At 35.0% G+C, this 19,753-nt stretch overlaps 1 protein-coding gene across 2 annotated transcripts in view; it reads left to right on the forward strand.

Annotated features, from left to right (window-relative positions):
• Positions 1–19,753, forward strand: part of pcsk5b (proprotein convertase subtilisin/kexin type 5b) — a 145,347-nt gene that overhangs the window by 49,176 nt on the left and 76,418 nt on the right. For both annotated transcript variants that reach the window (XM_088630139.1, XM_088630140.1), the window contains exons 6-8: positions 2,444–2,532; positions 8,761–8,933; positions 17,818–18,030. In XM_088630139.1, coding sequence (XP_088486265.1) covers positions 2,444–2,532; positions 8,761–8,933; positions 17,818–18,030 — 475 coding nt within the window. The remainder of the gene's footprint in view (positions 1–2,443; positions 2,533–8,760; positions 8,934–17,817; positions 18,031–19,753) is intronic.

A 19,753-nucleotide genomic window follows, 5' to 3' on the forward strand; every position in this document is an offset into this window, starting at 1 on the left:
TGTGATTATACAAGGTCAAGAAATGGTGACTTAATATGACCCTTAATCATGTACTGAGGAAATTAAACTACTGTTTTATTTTGTTCTTCAAAAAAGTTATCCTAGTTTTTCCAAAGGCAAAGTGTGTAATCCAGAAATCCTCAAATTGTTAATTTAAGGCATAGAAGAGTTACCTGACTTTCTTGAACAGAATTGGCATAACAGCATAGGAAAGGTCACAAATGAAAGGCCTACCTAGTTCATTCAGTCAGTAAAAGCTTATCATCCAAGAATCTCAACATGCTACCTCTTGAAAGAAACCAGGGTGTCAGGTTTGTTATGTTCGTTACGTTAAATGAGTGCCTTCTTTGGTTTATTTCACTGTTGAGTTTTCCATGTTCAGAATTAAAAAGATTCAGCTGGTCAACACAGGACATTAAGCACAAATTCTGTATTCTTCTCTGAAATTATTTCAAATCGGGAATGTCCTTTTTGTTGAGTGGTGACAATAATTGTACATGATATTATCTAACTAGGGCAGTGTACAATTTTAACATGGCATCATTGATTTAAATTATTCACTTTTTGCTATATACCCTAATGCTCTGTTGGCATTTTTAAATGCCTTCCTATATTGTCAACAAGATGTAATTGATGTGCCAACATCAATAACTTCATCTTTGTCCTGTGTTGCTTCTTGATGTTTTATCTTAATTATTGATAGACATGAGAGTAGTGGTCCTAATATATATACCTGTGGTACTCCACTTATTACATTTTCCCATTTTGAAAATTAACCCCTTATCAGTATTTTCTAAATTCTTTTCATTAATCAGTTCTTAATTTTAATACATATATTATCTTGAATACCTGTTGGCTGGAGTTTGAGAGGGACGGAATTTCCAAACAACTTCTGAAAATCAAAATACGTCTTATCATATGTTTGGCCTGTATCCTTTATTGCTGTTACCTGTTCAGAGAACTCAAACAAGTTAGTTAAACAAAGCTTACCTTATCTAAATCCAAAGTGATTGTCCCCTAGAGTGCATGATGATCCTTTAATTTAGTTTAATGCAGAGTTTCCATTACCTTGCATGTAACAAAAGTCAGATATATTGTTATTTAGTTTTGTCATGAATGGGTGCTACATTAACAATTTTCCAATTAACTGGTATTACTGCTATCAAAACCTAAGTATTGGAAGAGTTTTGTTAATATTATAATGAAAATGTAGTAATATTCAATTGGATAAAATTTTACGTTTCCTGATGTCGCCAGGCCCACTTCTATACTCGTACTGTTTCATATAGAACTTTCATCAGTCTGAGGCATGTTGTTGATAATTTTACCCATGGTAAACAGCTGCGTGAAATATTCATTAAATTAGTCATCTACAGCATTCTCATTTCTGTACATCTCACAGATGCTTTTCTTGTTATTTTCCTGTTAAAGTACTGAAAAGTATTAAAATTAATTATATTTTTTCTATCTCTCTCTTAGCCTTTCTGATATTTTTTTTACTTCCAACTGCGGTTTATTTTTAATTGTTTAATTTCTTTAACTGCATAATTTATTTTAAAAAAATGTTATAAAGTCCTTTCTTTCTCCTTGTTACATCATTAATATTTGATTTACTTACTTTAGGGAAGGAATTGTTCTTGTTAGAATATCTTTAAATGTTATTTTTAATTCTTTATAAATTGCTTTCCTGGCATTAAAACCTTTCGTTTTGGATTCTTCCTGTACAGTTTCAAAACATACTTCAAAGCTCACTATTTTCTAGTTCACTAATGGTTCCTCACTTCTGATTTGGTTGTCTGAAAAGATTAGATCGATACAGGCATTCCCTCTGCTCGGTGTTGTGACTGGCAAACTGTAAGAAGGCAACAGTAGTCATATTTTCACTTTCAGCTATTAACATCAGATTTTCAAATCTGTGTAAAGAAAATTAAATTTCATGAAAGCCATTTCCTACTTTCCACATACGTTTTCAATTACATTATTTAAGATTCCATTATAAATAATATCTTATTAGGTGGTCTGTACTGTATTCCTGACATTGTGCTTTTAAAATGTTTTTAGAAGTCTGATCTATAAAAATTCTAACACGTACATTCTTCTCCCCAAATCCTTGTGCTGAAAGCATTGCCATATACAAATTATGCCTTTAATGCCTTTAATGTAAAATTGTAACTGTGTGATTTTATACGAAACTGTCAATACATAGTTACATCCACTACATTTTGGCGGTACATGAAAAATGTTAATATATTGCAAAAGTCATCTGGTTTTCTGAAATGGAAAGCTTTGGAAATCCCAAATTACACTTTTATCACTGACACAAAATAATAGGAAATAATATCGATAACTATTTTTTCTTTACATCGAGAATTATGGCATTAAACATTCCAAAGCTAACAGATTTTGGGAAAGTAATGTTTCCTTTTTTGATTTCCTTCCTCAGACATGGAACCCGTTGTGCTGGAGAAGTAGCAGCTTCTGCAAACAACTCACATTGCACGGTTGGAATTGCTTATAATGCTAAAATTGGAGGTATGTACAAATAAAATAGAGAAGAGGTGGAAGTGTAAGGAATGCATGTAGAAAAGAAAATGCATTTCCTTGCCATTATCAGTAGCCTCATAAATAAGAAAGGTTTTTTTTTTCCTGAATGCTTTACAACAAACTACACTTTGTACTAACACAAAATATAGTACATAACAAAAGCAGCAATGGGAGAGGAAAAGCAGATCAAGCTGACTGTGAGAAACCAAGACTAAAATTACATTAAAAGAGTTAGTAAGAAGATAGGTCTTAAAGCAAGGTTTGGAAATGTTGACAGACAAAGATTCTCTGATGGATTTGGGAAATGAATTCCATAAATATAGTACTGCAGAGGAGATCACCCTATGGCCTGTATATTGAGCCTGGCTGGGAATACCTGAATCAGCAGATTTCAGATGCTAGACAATATTCATGCAACACAGTCTTAAAATGATCAGGACCATTTAGTGCCTTGTACGTGAGCAGGACAACCTTAACCTTAAAATATAGTCTAACTTTTGCCTGGAAATATTGCAGTTTAAAGAGGAAGAGAGTTACATGCTAAGCAGAATAATTTTACTTTAGAGCACAAGCCACAATATACTGGACGAATTAAAGCATATTTAGTATCTTCAATGTAAAGGAGACTAATCTTGATCAAATAGACATAGTTATTTCAGTATCAGATATGCAGAGCAAGGATCTAGGAAAGATAGCCTAGTGATGTCTCTACAGTATGCTTAAGTGATAAGAGCAAAAGTAATGCCACACCTGGCTTTACATCAAAGCTTTGATTTCATTCAGACAATAACAGTCACCAATCAGTCTTGTCACAATTTATCTTTAAAAAACTTAGTTTGCATCCATACAGAATTAGTTTTAGCCACATTTTAGCCAAGCATTTTAATGTATTTGTACAAGAAGAAGAAAATGTATGTATATGTAAGTTTAAAATGAATTAATTATTTAGTTTTTTTTTTCTTTTTAGTCTTCGAATTATGAATTTAGTCCTGTTTAATTTACGATTAAGACTTTTCTAATGAATAGGCTTATAAATGTGTGGCATCTTTTAACTGGACACATTAAGCAAGAAATGTTCATAAAACTGATTAGGAACCTTAACTCACTCTAAGAAAATGTTTTGCATATTAAGGTAAAAAGATTCTATCAAAAAGCACAAGTCTCTGTTGCACAATCTAAACTGTATTGATCCCCAGAGAGGTCAAATATCAAAGAAATAATTATGCAATAAAGCATGAATAAAAAATCATACAGAGACACCATATGAATCTTTCCTAATAAGAAAATCTATTTTGGTACTGTAATAATAATAATGGTGTATGTAAATGTGAGTTTTTTTTCAAAACAAATTAAAAAAAAAATTAATTGCAATAATATTAGAAATTTATTCAATAGAGACTCCTCAATACTGAGTTTGCAATAACTATAGGGAAATTACTGCATGAGTTACTTAAAAATATTAAAACCAGACAGAACAAGTAATCTATACGTTAATTACATTCACTATTATTATAAATAACTAGCTCTTTTGATGCCATTTTATTTCAGTTGAAAAACTACAATGGGGAAAAGTGCTAATGACATTCTGCTAGTGTCATGCTAACAAAGTGACCTGTGCTTCAAATGTCTCATAGCGCTTCCATTCCACATTCTTCTGAAGAAATAAGATTAAATGCCTGAAAGTGCTATAAGACATTGGCACTACAGTAAAATTTTCTTGGTTAGCTAAACTTCCAGATCCACTATTAAACTAAATGTAATTAAAGAAAATTATTTTCTGAAGACTTTCATATGCTGTGAATTGTACAGTACGCAAAAATAATTTTACAGACTCGCTTAACATTTTGAAATAAAATATGAACAAAAATCACATTTCATTTCTGAGATAGTGCCATTACAAAGCTTAAATGCACCTAAAATGCAACTAACTCATGTTGTAAAAGAATAACTTCTTAATCATAGCCCCTAGCTAAGACAAATTTAGTAATTTCCTAATTATATGCAAACTGTAAAATACAGAATAGTCTTTTTTCTGTTTAATTTGTTGACTAGCTACAATGAAGCTAAAATGAATTATGTATTAGTACAGAGGTGTCTGGGTGTGTTTAATTCATGTGACGTTTCAAAGTTGTTGACGTTATTCAATTTGTGTAATGTAGCCTGATTCTTTATCCTCAGTAATGTTTTACAATCACTTTTCTTTGTTTGCTAGTCTTATAGTAAGTACTGCCATATTCCAGATCTTTTTCTTCCAGCTAAAAGCAAGGAGAACTAAAAGTATTTTTTGCACCTCCATGGCTTTTCTTTCTCTAATCAAAGTGCTCTAGTTTTAATCTTTCATCTAATTAGTACAGCGTATACCTCTCATTGTTTATCTGAGTACCAAATCAATTCACACACAATAAGGATTCATGGTGTGGTCTGTAAAGAAGACCGGCAGGAAATACGGGTCAGTTACAAAACAAAAGAAAAAGGGAGAAAAGAAAATGGCACACACTGATATTTGCGATTCTCACATTTTAGCTGCCTGAGGCACTGCGCATAACTCTGAACCTTATATTATGAAATTAGTTTCAGTATGGATTTTAGTTAAACCAGTTGTTTCATCTTGTCTTATTTAGCTCAAAAACGCAAAGGTGGATGACAGATCTTCGCCAAATATTTTTATCATGGGTTTTGTCAAACAAATTAACACGGACAATGACCCATCCATTTTGCCTATTCTTTCATTCTTATCTGTCTTGCTGTGCCCTAGTGACCAGCAGACTGTTTTGGCATGAGGAGCCTCATCATTAAATCAGCCACAGTTGTGATTCACTAGAATTGTGATTATAATCATCTGATAAACTTACTGTCGATCTGCAGCTTTAGAACGCTTTGGTCCAGAAACTCTCTATATTGCTGCCTAGTGAGTATTCCAGCTCTGGTCCCGGGAGATACACATGTTTCAAAAAAGATTTTAGTTTTATACTTGACATGTTTAAATGTGCTTTCAGCTCTTGAAATGATTAATGGGATTGGTTCCAATCTATACTAATTTCTAAATCCGTGAGTGTTGTCTTAAATCTGCATAAAGAACTCATTTTTGGAGTGTTTGATATGTTGTCATTCATCATAAAATCATTGCCTAAGAGCTGTTTGCACAGAAATACAGGAGCAAAATCTTAATAAACAAGTCAAAATGAAATTGCGTAAAGGCACGCAGTCTTAAGGTGTTGAAACAATGCACTTAAAGTAGACTGTTTTTGAAACCAAGGCCTTAGTGTGCTAAACAAAGTAGATCAATTGAAGGCATTAATTAGTACCACTGCTTGCCAAATCAGAATGAAACCCAGCAGACACAGGTGGCTGGGAAGCCAAAATACATGATTGGCACAGCAATAGTGGTCAGTGCAAATTATTTAACATTCACTAATGCTTTTATGAAACACGTGCGTACTTTTATCTCTGTAAAAAAATTAAATTGGGTTTGTTACCCTGACCATGTATTATTGGTTACATGTTGTCCCACTTAGCATATAAGTCAAAAACTGTGATATATAAACTATAATTCAATTAAGAGAAGAATTTTGAACTTTTGTTTTATTTTGGTAATGAACACCAAAGAACTATTGTTGTAAATGGGAAATAACAAAAACAGGAATGTATAAGTTGTATTACATTGTTGTAGATAAATCTTTGTAATTTTTTTAAATTAAATTTTAATGAAATAGTTGTAGATTAAAGGATAACTATACTTGTCTCGCAAAAACTACATCTTAAAACTTAATTTGGTTAATTTTGTGTATTTCTGTTATTTCTTCACTATGAAATTTACTTATTTAAAAACATGTTAATGAAATTCTTACTTTCTTAAACTCAGGTGCAAATTGCAACACTTTTTTAACAAATTTAGTCAGGTTTGATAATTACATAACCATAACCAACTACATTTAAAACTTAATTTGGTCAATTTTGTGTATTTCTGTTATTACTTCACCATCAAATTTACTTGTTTATAAAACATGTTAATGAAATTTGTACTTTCTAAAATGCAAAATTTAAAAACTAAAAAGTATAGTGCACTCTGTCAATTAAATCTTTGGGAGCATATAAATAATGTTAGAGTCTGTCTTCTACCCTGCTCATAAGTAGGGTAGTACAAATGTAGTTCTGCTATCCTCATACAGTTAGGTGGTGCTCCTCTTCTCCCATAGTTGTGTCTGTTGGCTGATGGCAGTGTCTTTGTGCAACAATTACAGCTGCCATTGATTTCTCATGCGTTGCTTTCATGGTACTGTATTTGCATCAGGGAATAGACGTGCCTACTAGGGTTTTTTTTTGGTGCGGTCAGCTTTGTGTGGGGTGTCTTTGTTTTTAATACATCTCATTTAAATATCAAGGCACGTTTATCTGCCCAATCTTCACGCCATTGTTCCTCATGTTTTCAGGAACAACCACTTTTACATATTGAAATGAAGCCTTAAATTCTCATTTCGTCACTCTTGTGACTAAACAATGTTGCTCTCCGCATATTATTACACTGCATTTCATTAGAAGGATTAGCATTAAATGCTTCACCATTGATTGTGATACTTGCCAAATGTTATTACGTTGCACATGCTTTCTTTTAGTAAACATCATTTTTTTTATTTTATGGGTTCACCACAAGGCAAAATTATTTTTCCGTAATTAAAAAGGCCATAATAGTGCTCCAGAATTGCATTACTTTCAGGATTATAAGCGGTAATGGATGTGTGTTGCTATTAGAATCCATATGTTAATGTAGCCCCTTGTATAGTAAAGGCTTGACCACCCCTCATTATGTCTCTGTACGTGGAGAGACACTCAGTTGTTTCTAAGCAGCCTACATATACTACATAGCATTCCTTGTTTTGAGGTGTAGAGCATCAGGCCATTAAGTAATGCTGAGTGGAGTGCAAAGTGAATGTTGCTGCCTGAGTATAGAATATGTAGAATGAAAATGTTGCAAAGATGTCGAAACTCATTGTAGGAGAAAATTTGATAAAGTGTTATAATGACGACAGGTCTAGAAGATGGACCACAAAAAAGGCACTCTGTATAAATAGCTGTATTTGTTGTGTTCACTACATTTCACATCCTCTACTCAAGTCTTTTTGTAAAGCTTTGTGCAAGGAGCTGTGTCACTATACAGGCTGTAAAAGAACAAAAAAAAACTTTGCACAAGGTTGAACACATAATGAAAACATAACTTAAGTAAGAAAAAACATATTTCAGCTGTCAAGTCTTTGTCAGCTGTGACCGAGAGAGTGCATTTTTGTGGGGGATATAAATCAAAGGAAAACAAAGAACATGTGTGAATGGGCACAGAAGGTGGGAGAGAGTGTCCAAATGAATAGAAATCTAGGAAGGAAGTGTAAAAAGCTGAAATCTGTAAATGAATGGGCAGTTCTAAAAAGAAATCAGTTCATCGCTGGGAGCTGGTGGAAGATATGATACACGTTTAGGGGTAATGTTAACTACTGAAATGAAAGTCTTGGAAAACCTTTGAAAGGACAAAAATGTCACTGTAAATATAAGCAGTAAAGGTAAAGAAGGGGACTATTAGCCTGGAGAGATCTAAATAGCCCAATGGTCAGACTTGCATTTTCTTCCCCTCAACATTTTTTAAAGGGATGCTTTTGGAAACACTGATATAATGGACCAGGTGTTTGTGCTCACTGTCTGAATTTCCCCTGTTTTTCTGAACTTTGGAGGATGATGCAAAACAAAACATGAAATATTTTCTAAATAAAATGAATATCAGTTAAAACATTGTTTACTAATGAATACTAAAATAAAAAGGTCAAAATTCTTTGCCTCTCACGTTTAGGTGAATGTCTGGTCTCATCCCGTTGTTGTATTCCAGACTTGTTTATGTCTTTTGAAATTGCTATGAAACAAGATATCTCCTCCATTTTCTATACTAGTTATATAGTACATTTGGTACTTTAAGCATATCATATACTAGATTTGGGTGAGCTTTAATTTGCACTTAGAGTAGTATTGTAAAGAACGTCAAATGCATTCCAAAAAACCACTGTCTGCACAATGAATGCATACAATGCAAACTGTTAGAAACCCCACAAGTAATTTGTTCTTTTTTTAAAGCTGTAAAGTACAGCTTTATTTTACATCCTGGGGGAAATCATTCCAGGCTTCCTGAGTAATGTCAGAGACCTTGCTGATGCGGTGAAATTTCTGTATTTTGCAAAGGTGTACGGATGCTGGATGGTGATGTGACAGATATGGTGGAAGCAAAGTCTCTGAGCCTACATCCACAACACATTGACATCTACAGTGCCAGCTGGGGTCCCGATGATGATGGCAAGACTGTGGATGGACCAGCCTCCCTTGCTAGACAGGCCTTTGAGAATGGCATACGATCGGTAGGACTGGGGCATGTGCTCTTTTTCAAAACTTTTTGGCTTTTCTAAGTTTTCTACAGCAGTGGCATATGTCATATAGTCTATGCTTTATTTTCTTGACCTGAGAGGCTTGCTTGAATAATGTAACGATAACTACTAAAATAATAAGATGCCTTTCAACCTTTAAATCAACACGATGTACAGAATCCACATAAACATGTTATAAACATGTATTTGGTTATATCTGGGAGCAAAATATTTACAGTGGTAAATATATCGTAAAGTTGTGCTCATAGTTTTCCGGTCATCTTGTGTTTTCTATCATTGGATTGATGATATTGCAAATATAGTTAAAAATGAGTTACATATAGATGTTTTGATTCTATGTTCTATGTAACTTTCATCACTGCTTATCTGGCACCCTCCATGCTTTTTGAAATATACCCCTACAGAATAGCCTACTCTTTGAAATGCTTTGCACCAGAACTAGAGATCTATTGGGAAGCATGTTCAAAGAGAAAATTTCCCTGTGGCATCAGAAAATTACCTTGAGAGAGATAGCTTAGTTCCAGAGTACAGAAATATTGTATAAAACATGAATTCATTTTTAGCTAGAATTTCGTACAATCTGTACTGGTATTTTGCATTTACACTTGAATGGAAGTGCTGGCAGTATTTCTCTCTGGACCTGCATGCTGTGTAATCTAAAAATTTTCAGATATTGCGTTGTAGAAGTGGTAGAAGGAGACCGAGAGTACTAAACAAGCATATCAAACATCATTGCTTAGCTCTGCAACAGACATGGCGATTGGTGTATTTTTCTGTAATACTGCATAAAGTGTAAACCATTTTCTTATTTCTGCTTCCTTTTGAGTGGAATGGATAATGAGATGGGAGCAATGTGATGATTTTACTTGCTGGCATGCAGTGTCCCTTGGGTATTTGTACTAGAGTATGTCCTGAGCGTGTTTGCACTTAGCAGATATTCTGACTGTGGGGAAACCTGTCCTCATTTTTTCTAACATTACAAAAATATACCAGACAAGCTGCTTTTGTTCCAGGATATTTGAGCTGGAGTAGATGCACCGTGTGTTGTCTTCAGACAAGCCATGAAGCTCTTCTGCTGTTTTATTGTCAATTTATAGTTTCCCATTCTAGTGTAATCTTTCCTTACAATGTGGTTTTGATTGTATTGTACACCATCTTACACCAAGATGTTTTTTTCATAAAATATTAATTTTAACTGCAATTTTTAACAATATTAATAAATATACATTATATATAAATAGATAGAAATTCGGAAACAAATATTTAAGAAAAATCAAACGAGAACAGAGTGAGAATATCTCAAAATAGTTTTTAATCTGCATGCTGTTGCAAAATGTTCTAAAAGTTGATAACTCCATCTTTGATACACAGCGACTTAAATGTGCAAGATCAATCAGCATAAGTCAACTATGACAGGCTCTTGGTAGCTCTTAATATGTATCTTTTAGATCACACTTGCCTTACAGCATGTAATTAAGAACAGTTTTACCGTGTCAAAGGGAGAGCAGGATAACAAATGAAGGAGAAAATGCTTTTATTGGATCGTACGATTTACAAACCTCAGTAAATAAATAGTATTTACAAGTGAATATAATGTAGTTTCTAAATGCCTTTATCAGGTCAATCAATAGTGAACCACTTCTGATTTAAATTAATTTCTGTTTTCGTTTTAAATAAATAATGCTTTCAGTCATAAAATATAATGATCTTTCAATATACAGTACATGGAATTTCCTTACTATCTGTTATCACGCCATGCAGACCTTCTGAATGTCAATACTGCATATCTGATGTAGTGACACAGGTAACAAGTACAACTGAGATGTGGAGAAAATAACTGGATAATCGGTAAATGGCATTTATTTATTTTATGAATGTATACATTCTGAAAAAAAGGTATATTAATAGCTGGACTGCACTGATTTTATCATATGTACAAGTTTCTTTCTATAAATAAAGGCTGAGGTAAAAGAAAAGAAAAATGTCTAAATAGCTCTCCTTTTATGTCAGCACACTTAAGGTGCATTTTCAGTTTGGAAGCTGGAAGTGCAACCAGAAGTGTTCTGTTTTCTGTAACTGCACTTCAGGCTGTACCAGCAGTGCGGAGAAAGTCACAAAGTAGGTTAAATCCCCAAGAGAGAAAGATGTTTGGCTTTCATCATCCACAAGATGGCCGACTCCTAATTGTCTCGGATTGGCTGTGGCATTTAATTTGGAAAAAAAATAACATTCTGAAGCCTGTAACTTAGTTCTCATGACACAAGCCACAGCATTTGATTCAGGATACAAGGTGCCATGAAAGCTGGTTGTGTCAAGTAAGTGAGACTCACACCAACGTGTTGGATGATTTCCTCAGTGTGACTGGACGTACTGAGATAAGAAACAGCATTCATCTGAAAACAGGGACTTTAAAGAAAGTGAAGAGAGCCAAAAGTAGTGAAATGGCAGCTAGTAGGACAAAACGAGCTTTTTTGACAAACAGTTTTTAGTCGTAAAATACTTAAATAGTAAGTAGCCATAACAGCAAATGGTGATTATCATTTATCTCTTAGAAAATGTATAGGAATTCCCATTTAAGTTGTAAAAATATCAAGTGCTGGTGGGATTGGGAAGGAAATCACCAAATGAGCAATTCCCAGTTTATCTGTACTTCTAAACTGGCTTCTGCTGACTGGCACTTATGTTATGATGTGTCCACTTTGAAATCTCAAGTCTGACGTCACATCTTGAAAGACATTTTAGACGCATGTCCTTGGAGCCTCCTTCACATGAACTGCCTGCCAGGAATGATTGAGACTAGTCTCTTGTCCGCCTTTTACATTAGCACAATGATACTGTGAGGGTCCACTTGTAAGATGCTTTACAGAAGAAAGTGAATCTGCTTAATTACTATTATCATTTTTAGGATAACTATTACTGCTCTACAATGATCATGTGAATCATTGTGATGCGAACGCTCAGAGACCACCACAGTGGTACCAAGACCTTTAAAAAGTGGGTTACGGAAAAGTGGATATTTAATAATTGCAGTGCTGAGTGATTTTGCTTCCATTAAGAGAGACTGGGTGCTGGCAGCAGCCTGGATAGTTTATACTCATAGCCCTGTCAAGACTTTTCAATGTTGAGGCAGTAGTGCAGTGTGGTGGATATGTTTTTTGTAGTATCAAATAAGGGTAGTCAATTTTTGTAAAGAGAACTACAAGCGTTAGTACATATTGTGATATTCTGAGTAAGGGTCTACTGCAGACCTTGATGAAATTTTAATGTGAGGCCCCAGTACATTTATTGAAACCATAACGCAGCATGTCACAAAGCCAAGAAGGAAAAATTAAGAAAACGAAACCTGATCATATGTCCCGACTTCGCTCCCTCGAAATACCTCTAGAACTAACAATGGATTAACTGAATAGCAACAGCAGAATAGAAAAAGATACCAAAAAGACCAACTCCTCTCAAATAAGGATAAAGTATGCCAAATATTACAATGTAATGGGAAGTGTTTCTTAAGATTCTGCAACAGTGATTATAGCATTAAAGCTATATATGGCTTAAAAGCTAAAAGAAATGCACATTGATTGTCTTTTGTCTCTCGCTACTGTTGGTATGAAGTCAAAAAACTGTATCTTGTGAAAATTAAGTAAAAGGAAATCAGAAGCATACAATAAATAAACAAGTGTTTAAGAAGGCAGTTATAACAAAAAAGCACTAAACTCAAAGTGGGAGCTCCAGCATTATGACACTGAAGGAACTAGAAATATACAGAATCATCCTCACAACAAAACATAGATCCTTTCATAACCCTGTTGGTGTCTGCTGGTGCTGGTGTCACTAGATATTGAATTTAGTTTTGACTTTGATTTGCTGATGTCATAAACCATGCAAATGCTGTTGCTTATTGCTATTGTAGCATCTTCACAATGTGCAGCTGTCTGGATAAGCCGTCTTGCCGTATGCTGCAAATTAAGTGATATTTAGCTGTTTCAGAGGCAAGTTTCAAATGTAAATCTGAATGTTCATTAGAAAGTTTGAGAGTTTTTTTTCCTAAATGTAAAGCTACACTTTAGTATTGCAAATCCTGTTTTGTTAAAAAATGCATTGCAAATCTCAATAGATGGTAAACTATTATTATTGTTATTATTATTATTATTATTATTATTATTATTATTATTATTATTAACTATTATAATTATTTTATATATTTTATTATAACTTGTAACAGCATTTTGTTTTTAGTTTTGCACAGGCTGTCATTAGAAAGTATTTTAATGAAAGACATAATGAAAATGAAGGATGAAAGTAATGAATGATGTAATTGTGGAAGCAAACAAGTTGAAAGTAATACATGATAGTCAATGACTTATCAAGGTTGCGTATATTGTTTGATTATCATCAGTTACACCAAATATTCAGAAGGCATAGGCTTTGTCATGTTAAGTTGATGAGGTTTTTTATGTCCTTTCAAAAGCAGAAGAGAAAAATAACATGGCATACTAAAAGAAGCAGGAACTTGATATTTTGCTTGAGTTGTGTTGATTTATATGCTAATATCCATTTGAAAGAAGTACATTCCTCATATTAAAAGTCAGTGCAGGAGGGATTCTGTACACTAAGAAATTGCTTAGAGTGTCTGATTTAAAGACTTGCTTGGTAGAAAACAGAAACTCTTAGTAGTTCAAGCCTGATAGAAATGTTTATGCTACATGCATCTCAGGTTCAGTCAGTGCTAACCTAATTTCTCTGGAATCTTATTTTGCTGAAACATTAAAGACTGTTGTATTATATTAACATAATTTGTTCAAGATACTGAATAAAACACCTCAAGACAGTTTCCTTTTCATTCCTATAAGTTGATATTAGCTCATTATATTGAAAAGGTCATTGGCATCATGAGTTTATTTTTAGTTTTCATAGACAAACGCTGGAATGCTTTTGTAGACATCATACTGTGAGGCCTTTTGAAAACCATTTTCATTTTGTTGTGTTGAATTCAAATGCTTAAATATATTGAAAATATTATCTTTGTTTAGGAATGGGTAATTTTGAACAATAAGTTACTTTAGTATTGTATTGTTAAAGTTCAGTATTCAAATATTAGATCTTTAATGAGAATTCAAGATCTTCAACATTAGAAATAATCTTTTAATAGTACAATTTCTAGGATGTACAGCTAGAAAGAAACAAATTGAAAAAATATTTATCTGCTTTAGTAGGCTAATAAAAAAAACATTATTTTTTATAAGAAAGGTGTTCTCTCCAAATTATAATATTTGCATGTTTGTGCTAATTTTTGGAATTAAATCATTAGCTGTAGGAGCAGAACAACAGCTCCTCAGAGTGAGGCAGTGCTTCCTTTCTTTTTGCCAATTTGTATTATCTACTTGCAGGCCAGCAGATAGACAATTAGATTTTAAGGGAATAAGCATAATCAATTGTAAAACGTGTTGGAAGATAATGAAAGGTGTCTGCAGGGGCTGCACAGAATAGTGGTCTGGCTTATTTTTTCACAGTGCTTCTGGGCTGGGTTTTTCTGTAAAGATGTCACATTGCTCTTTGCTACAAACAGTACTTTACAGCCGATACCAGACCTAGGAAATGAAACACGCCTGCCTGCATATCAGTCATCACGGTTATAAAAATTGATCATTCACAACCCATTTCTCACTTTCAAAAATCTTTTGAAAAAAAAAACTAATATTTAACCATTATTAGGTTTGTTTTTCAAGAATTAGAATTTTCCTACACGTTCCTGATTTTGATTTAGTAAACCTTGTAACGTAACAATTAGCTACCCTTTTCTGCTTATGAAATTCAAGCGAATATTATACTTCAACAGTTTGTGTTCACTAGTTATTTTTTATTGTGTTGGATACAGAATATAATTGTAGAAACCAGTGATTTCAGTCAAAAGAGATTGAATCTTATTCTGTTTTGCTGTCACAAATCTTTCAGTGCAACAACATTTTAATTTTGTTGCAAACTCAGGCAGTACTATAATAATATTTCATTTGCACTTTCATTTGTCATTTATAATTGTTTTAGTAATTAAAGTTGCATATTATCCTCTGTTGTTGTTATAATCTCAAAATAGTAGAATTTCTAAGTCTTCAAAGGTGCCAGCAGCTATATCACTCTGCAACTCACAACTGGCAACCCACTGAAGCTAAGCAGGTGTGAGCCTGGTCAGTACCTGGATGAGAGACCTCCTGGGAAAAACTAAGGTCACTACTGGAAGAGGTGTTAGTGGGGCCAGCAGGGGGTGCTCACCCTGCAGTCTATGTGGATCCTAATGCCCCAGTATAGTGATGGGGACACTATACTGTAAACAGACACCGTCTTTTGGATGAGACGTAAAACCGAGGTCCTGACTCTCTGTGGTCATTAAAAATCCCAGGGCGTTTCTCAAAAAGAGTAGGGGTGTAACCCTAGCGTCCTGGCCAAATTTCCCGTTGGCCTTTACAAATCATGGCCTCCTAATAATCCTCATCTTGAATTGGCTTCATTACTCTGCTCTTCTCCCCACTAATAGCTGATGTGTGGTGAGCGTTCTGGCGCACTATGGCTGCCGTCGCATCATCCTGGTGTCCAGAAAAGCGCTATATAAGTGTAAGCAATTATTATTATTATTATTATTATAAAGGTAAATTTCAGCTTTCAATACCTGCACGTCAGCCAAAAGCTACTTTTAGTATTACCAAATGAGAATATTGTGATATATCTAAAATAAGTTCAACATTAGGAGAGTGTATCTTATGCCAGCGTCACACTACACGACTTTTCCTAGGATTTTCAGTCGTAGCCTTCATTAACATAATCGTAAGAAAACCACAGCGAGTTGTAGAGAGTCGCAGCGTGCGCCCGTTACCATCAGTTGTGTAGTGTGACTCAGTCATAGCGCTCTTAATAGCCCATACGACTCTCTGCAACTCGCTATGACAAAATCAGACTGGTTTGATTTTCTCATAGGGAGTCGCAAGTCGTAGGGGCGGGCAGTGAACCAGATGTGTACATGTTCCAGCGCAATACTAATTTGTTTACAATATTTGTTTTAAAGGTGTTTTATATTTTTCGAGGTTTTTTTTGTAAATTTGTTCTATATTTATAAAGAAGAATTATATTTTTGAAGAAGTTTATTTGTGGGAAACAGTGCCTGTGTTTTCAAGATGTTTACGTGCTTGTTCTCCATGTTCTTTGTTTACTTTCGTGCGGTACTCCTCTTCCTATTCCGGTGTGCTCCGCATTGATTGGCTGCCAAAATGAGGCGAACTCACGGTAGTTTCGTGGCACAATATGATGTTAGGAACTGTGACGAAAAGTCGTGAGGGAATTGTGTAATTAGTAACCCTCTGCGATTCCTAGTCGTGTAATTTGACACCCTCTAGGACAGAAAAGGCAGCGAGATTCAGCAACTGCAGTCGTTAAATTTGACATGTTCTCTGACTAGAAGTTGTTGAGTCATGTGATGTGACGCCGGCTTTACCCAGACATTAATGTTTCCTGTTTTCAAATGGAAAAAGACACAAATATGTTCCCAGACACTGAAATAGCACAGGCATCTTAGTAAAAGACATGACACTTAATTTAAATTGAGATTAACACCAAAGTAGAAATGTTTATTTTTTAACTTCTCAGGTATAGTGAAAGCTAGTTAAAACTTGTTCTGCCAGGCCTGTAAGGAATCTGTCTGTTATATGACATGGTGATGTTTTTTTTTTTGTTTGTACTCAGATTTCAAGATAAGGATAATCAAATTGTTTTAGAGTCTTGAAAATGTGCTTTTTTATTCATTAGAGATTACAAGGGAGATAGAAAAGTTTTGACTTTAAACTTTTTGGTCAACTGTACCTAACATTATTACGTGTTTATATTTTGATGCTAGAATTCTGTGTCTTTTTTTAGCAGTGGTGACATAGACATAATACAAGTTAACCTTTTATTTTAAATTATAAAGAATTTAATTGAATTTGTATAATCAGTTTCTTCTGATCTTGTTTCAGTGACTGTCGGTTTTATTACACCTCAGTTATTAAATTAGAACAATGCACTCCTTTTATTTTACACAGAATTTAGGACAATGTTTTTTTTATCAGTGTAAGATATCTTTTCTGCTTTAATTTTAAGGAATACATACAGTGATTCTGGCTGTGATTAACCATATTTCAACACTTAAACTGAAAGAATTAATCTGAAGAAGATAATAAATGTAATCCACATCTGACAGCTACTTTGGGTCAAACGTGGTTTATCTGTGTAGTCAAAGGAATGTATAGCTCTGTTTGTGAATGTACCCTCAGGCACATCTCTTCTATCCTGATGTCGTGTAACGTTTTCTGTTTCAATGATTGCAGCCCAGATATTCTGTGTTACTGATAATGTTGTCTGTGAAAATGTGAATTCTTCAATCTAAAGTTGACGCCAGAGTGCCAATTCAAAATAAGGTCAAGATATTGTGATGATTGTTTCATCCTACAGCAGGTGAAAATGTTATATTTAAGAAAACATAAGTAAACTTAAGGGCAATTAATCCTATCTCAGTCTACATGACAGCTCTGAAGTTTTGTCAGGTTAGTTGAGTTCAAATGTACATCTTCTGCTCATAATCGGTTTGGCAGAAGTACAAGGTGGAAAAACTGAAAACCCCCAATCATTTTTTAATGAAAATGCATCCATTTTTATGTGATGTGAATTTAAAATAAACCCCTACATTACTTTTTTTTAATTCTAGAAAATAATCATATTTTCCTCAATTAGGCTAATGGAGAAGATTTGGAAGCTTTGACGTTTTCCCTTTTTTAGCACCACCATTTTATGAACATGAACACTAAATGCCCATCATTGTCTGTTTACTTTCTTGCAACAGGGAAGGAAAGGCCGGGGTTCCATATTTGTTTGGGCATCAGGAAACGGAGGACGGAGCCGAGATCACTGTTCCTGCGATGGCTACACCAACAGCATCTACACTATTTCAATCAGCAGCACCGCAGAAAGTGGCAAAAAGCCGTGGTATCTTGAAGAGTGCTCCTCCACACTCACCACCACGTACAGCAGCGGGGAGAACTATGACAGGAAAATAGTAAGTCCTGGATAGTGATGTGATTTGATATTGCTCTCTGGCCTTTGACACTTTTCTAATGTACAAACACCATGAAGCAAAGTGTTTCTGTCTTTCTCTTCTAAGAAGAGAGTTTGAGAAGAAAGCTAATAATACCTTTGACTCTTTCAACCTTTAAATCATAACGTAGTGTAGCATGCATTGAAACACACTTGTTTTTTTTCTTTCAGCCTCATATCGTAAAGGTTTAAAAACAATACTGGTGACAGTTTGCTGTTGATCACTAGATTTTCTTCTTAACTTGGGGGTAGTCCTGGGAGGGTTGCGCAATAGGCAACAGAGACAGAATCAACAAAAGGTTAACACACACACTAGGGTGGTAAACAGGACACCGTGCTCAGGTTCAGGGTGGTTACACATCAAATGACAATTACAGGGATAAACAATGAACTATTATATACACCTGCATGGTTAAGACTATTTACATTAGCAGGGTGACTTAGTGGTCACTCCAAAAGCCCACAGACCATCTCCTGGCTACAACTCCCAGCCTGCTCTGCGGTGCGCCCAGGGAGGGCACTACATTCATTTCTATTGGGTGGGCCACGATTGCATTTATATGTGTAGCACTTTTTTCTTTTGTGCAAGGTAGTCGTCATTAGCCTAGCAATGGAGTGTTTTTTAATAGGTGGCACTGGAAGAGTGAGAGCTAAAGATAATGTGGAGAAATGCAGAGCAGAAAACTCTGAACGGAAAAAACGAAGAAAATTAGAAAATATTTTAATGAAAGCTACAGGAGCTAAGAGGCCAACAATCTACCCTCCAAAAAGCCACCACTGTGAACCAGAAGGTACTTCAGGTGTCTTTCATCATAGCTAACTGGATTTCCAAAACTGGGAAAGCCACACACCTTAGGAGAGACTTTTTTCTTACTGTGCACTAAGGAAACAGTTTCAATCATGTGTGGGAAAAGCGCTGCAGAGCAGCTAGCATTGATACCAGTGTCAAATGATACCATGTCTAACCACATTGGGCGTATGGCAAGAGACGTGGAAGAGCAGGTGATCGCTAAGATAAAATCGAGTGTGTATTTTTCTTTAAAACTTGACGAGACCACTGATGTCTTCGGAAATGCATAAATGCTTGTTTACGGCAGGTTTGTTGAAGAGGGAGAAATTAATGAGGATTTTTTATTCTGTCGTCCTCTTCCCGAGCGTGCCACTGGCGATCAGCTTTTCGTTTTGCTGGACACATGCAGTATGTACATGAGCATGAAACTGACTGGAACCAGTGTGTTGGAATCTGCTCAGACGGTGCTCGAGCTGTGACTGGAAAACACAGTGGGCTACTACAGGCTGTTGCTTCGTTCACTTTGTGGACGCATTGTATGATTCATAGACAAGCCCTCGTGGCTAAGAAAATGCTCCCCGAACTCAAACAAGTAATGGATGAAACTCTTCGTACTGTAAATTCCATCAAGGCCAGTGCAACAAGCACACAGCTTTTCAAGATTCTCTGTCAAGATTTGGGAGCAGAATATTATCAGCTGAACCGCAGCAAAGTACGATGGCTGTCCTGGGGTAACGTACTGAGTTGCTTTTACGAGCTCCGAGATGAGGCGAGAGCATTTCTATTGGAGAAAAACTCCCTGCTAGCTGCTAAATTTTCCAACGAAAAATGGCTTGCCCTGCTGGCCTATCTGGCTGATATCTCAACGAGTTGAATGTGGGACTGCAAGGGAAAA

The sequence above is a fragment of the Lepisosteus platostomus genome, chromosome 4, assembly GCF_059453375.1.
Source record: "Lepisosteus platostomus isolate fLepPlt1 chromosome 4, fLepPlt1.hap1, whole genome shotgun sequence".
Taxonomy (NCBI): domain Eukaryota; kingdom Metazoa; phylum Chordata; class Actinopteri; order Semionotiformes; family Lepisosteidae; genus Lepisosteus; species Lepisosteus platostomus.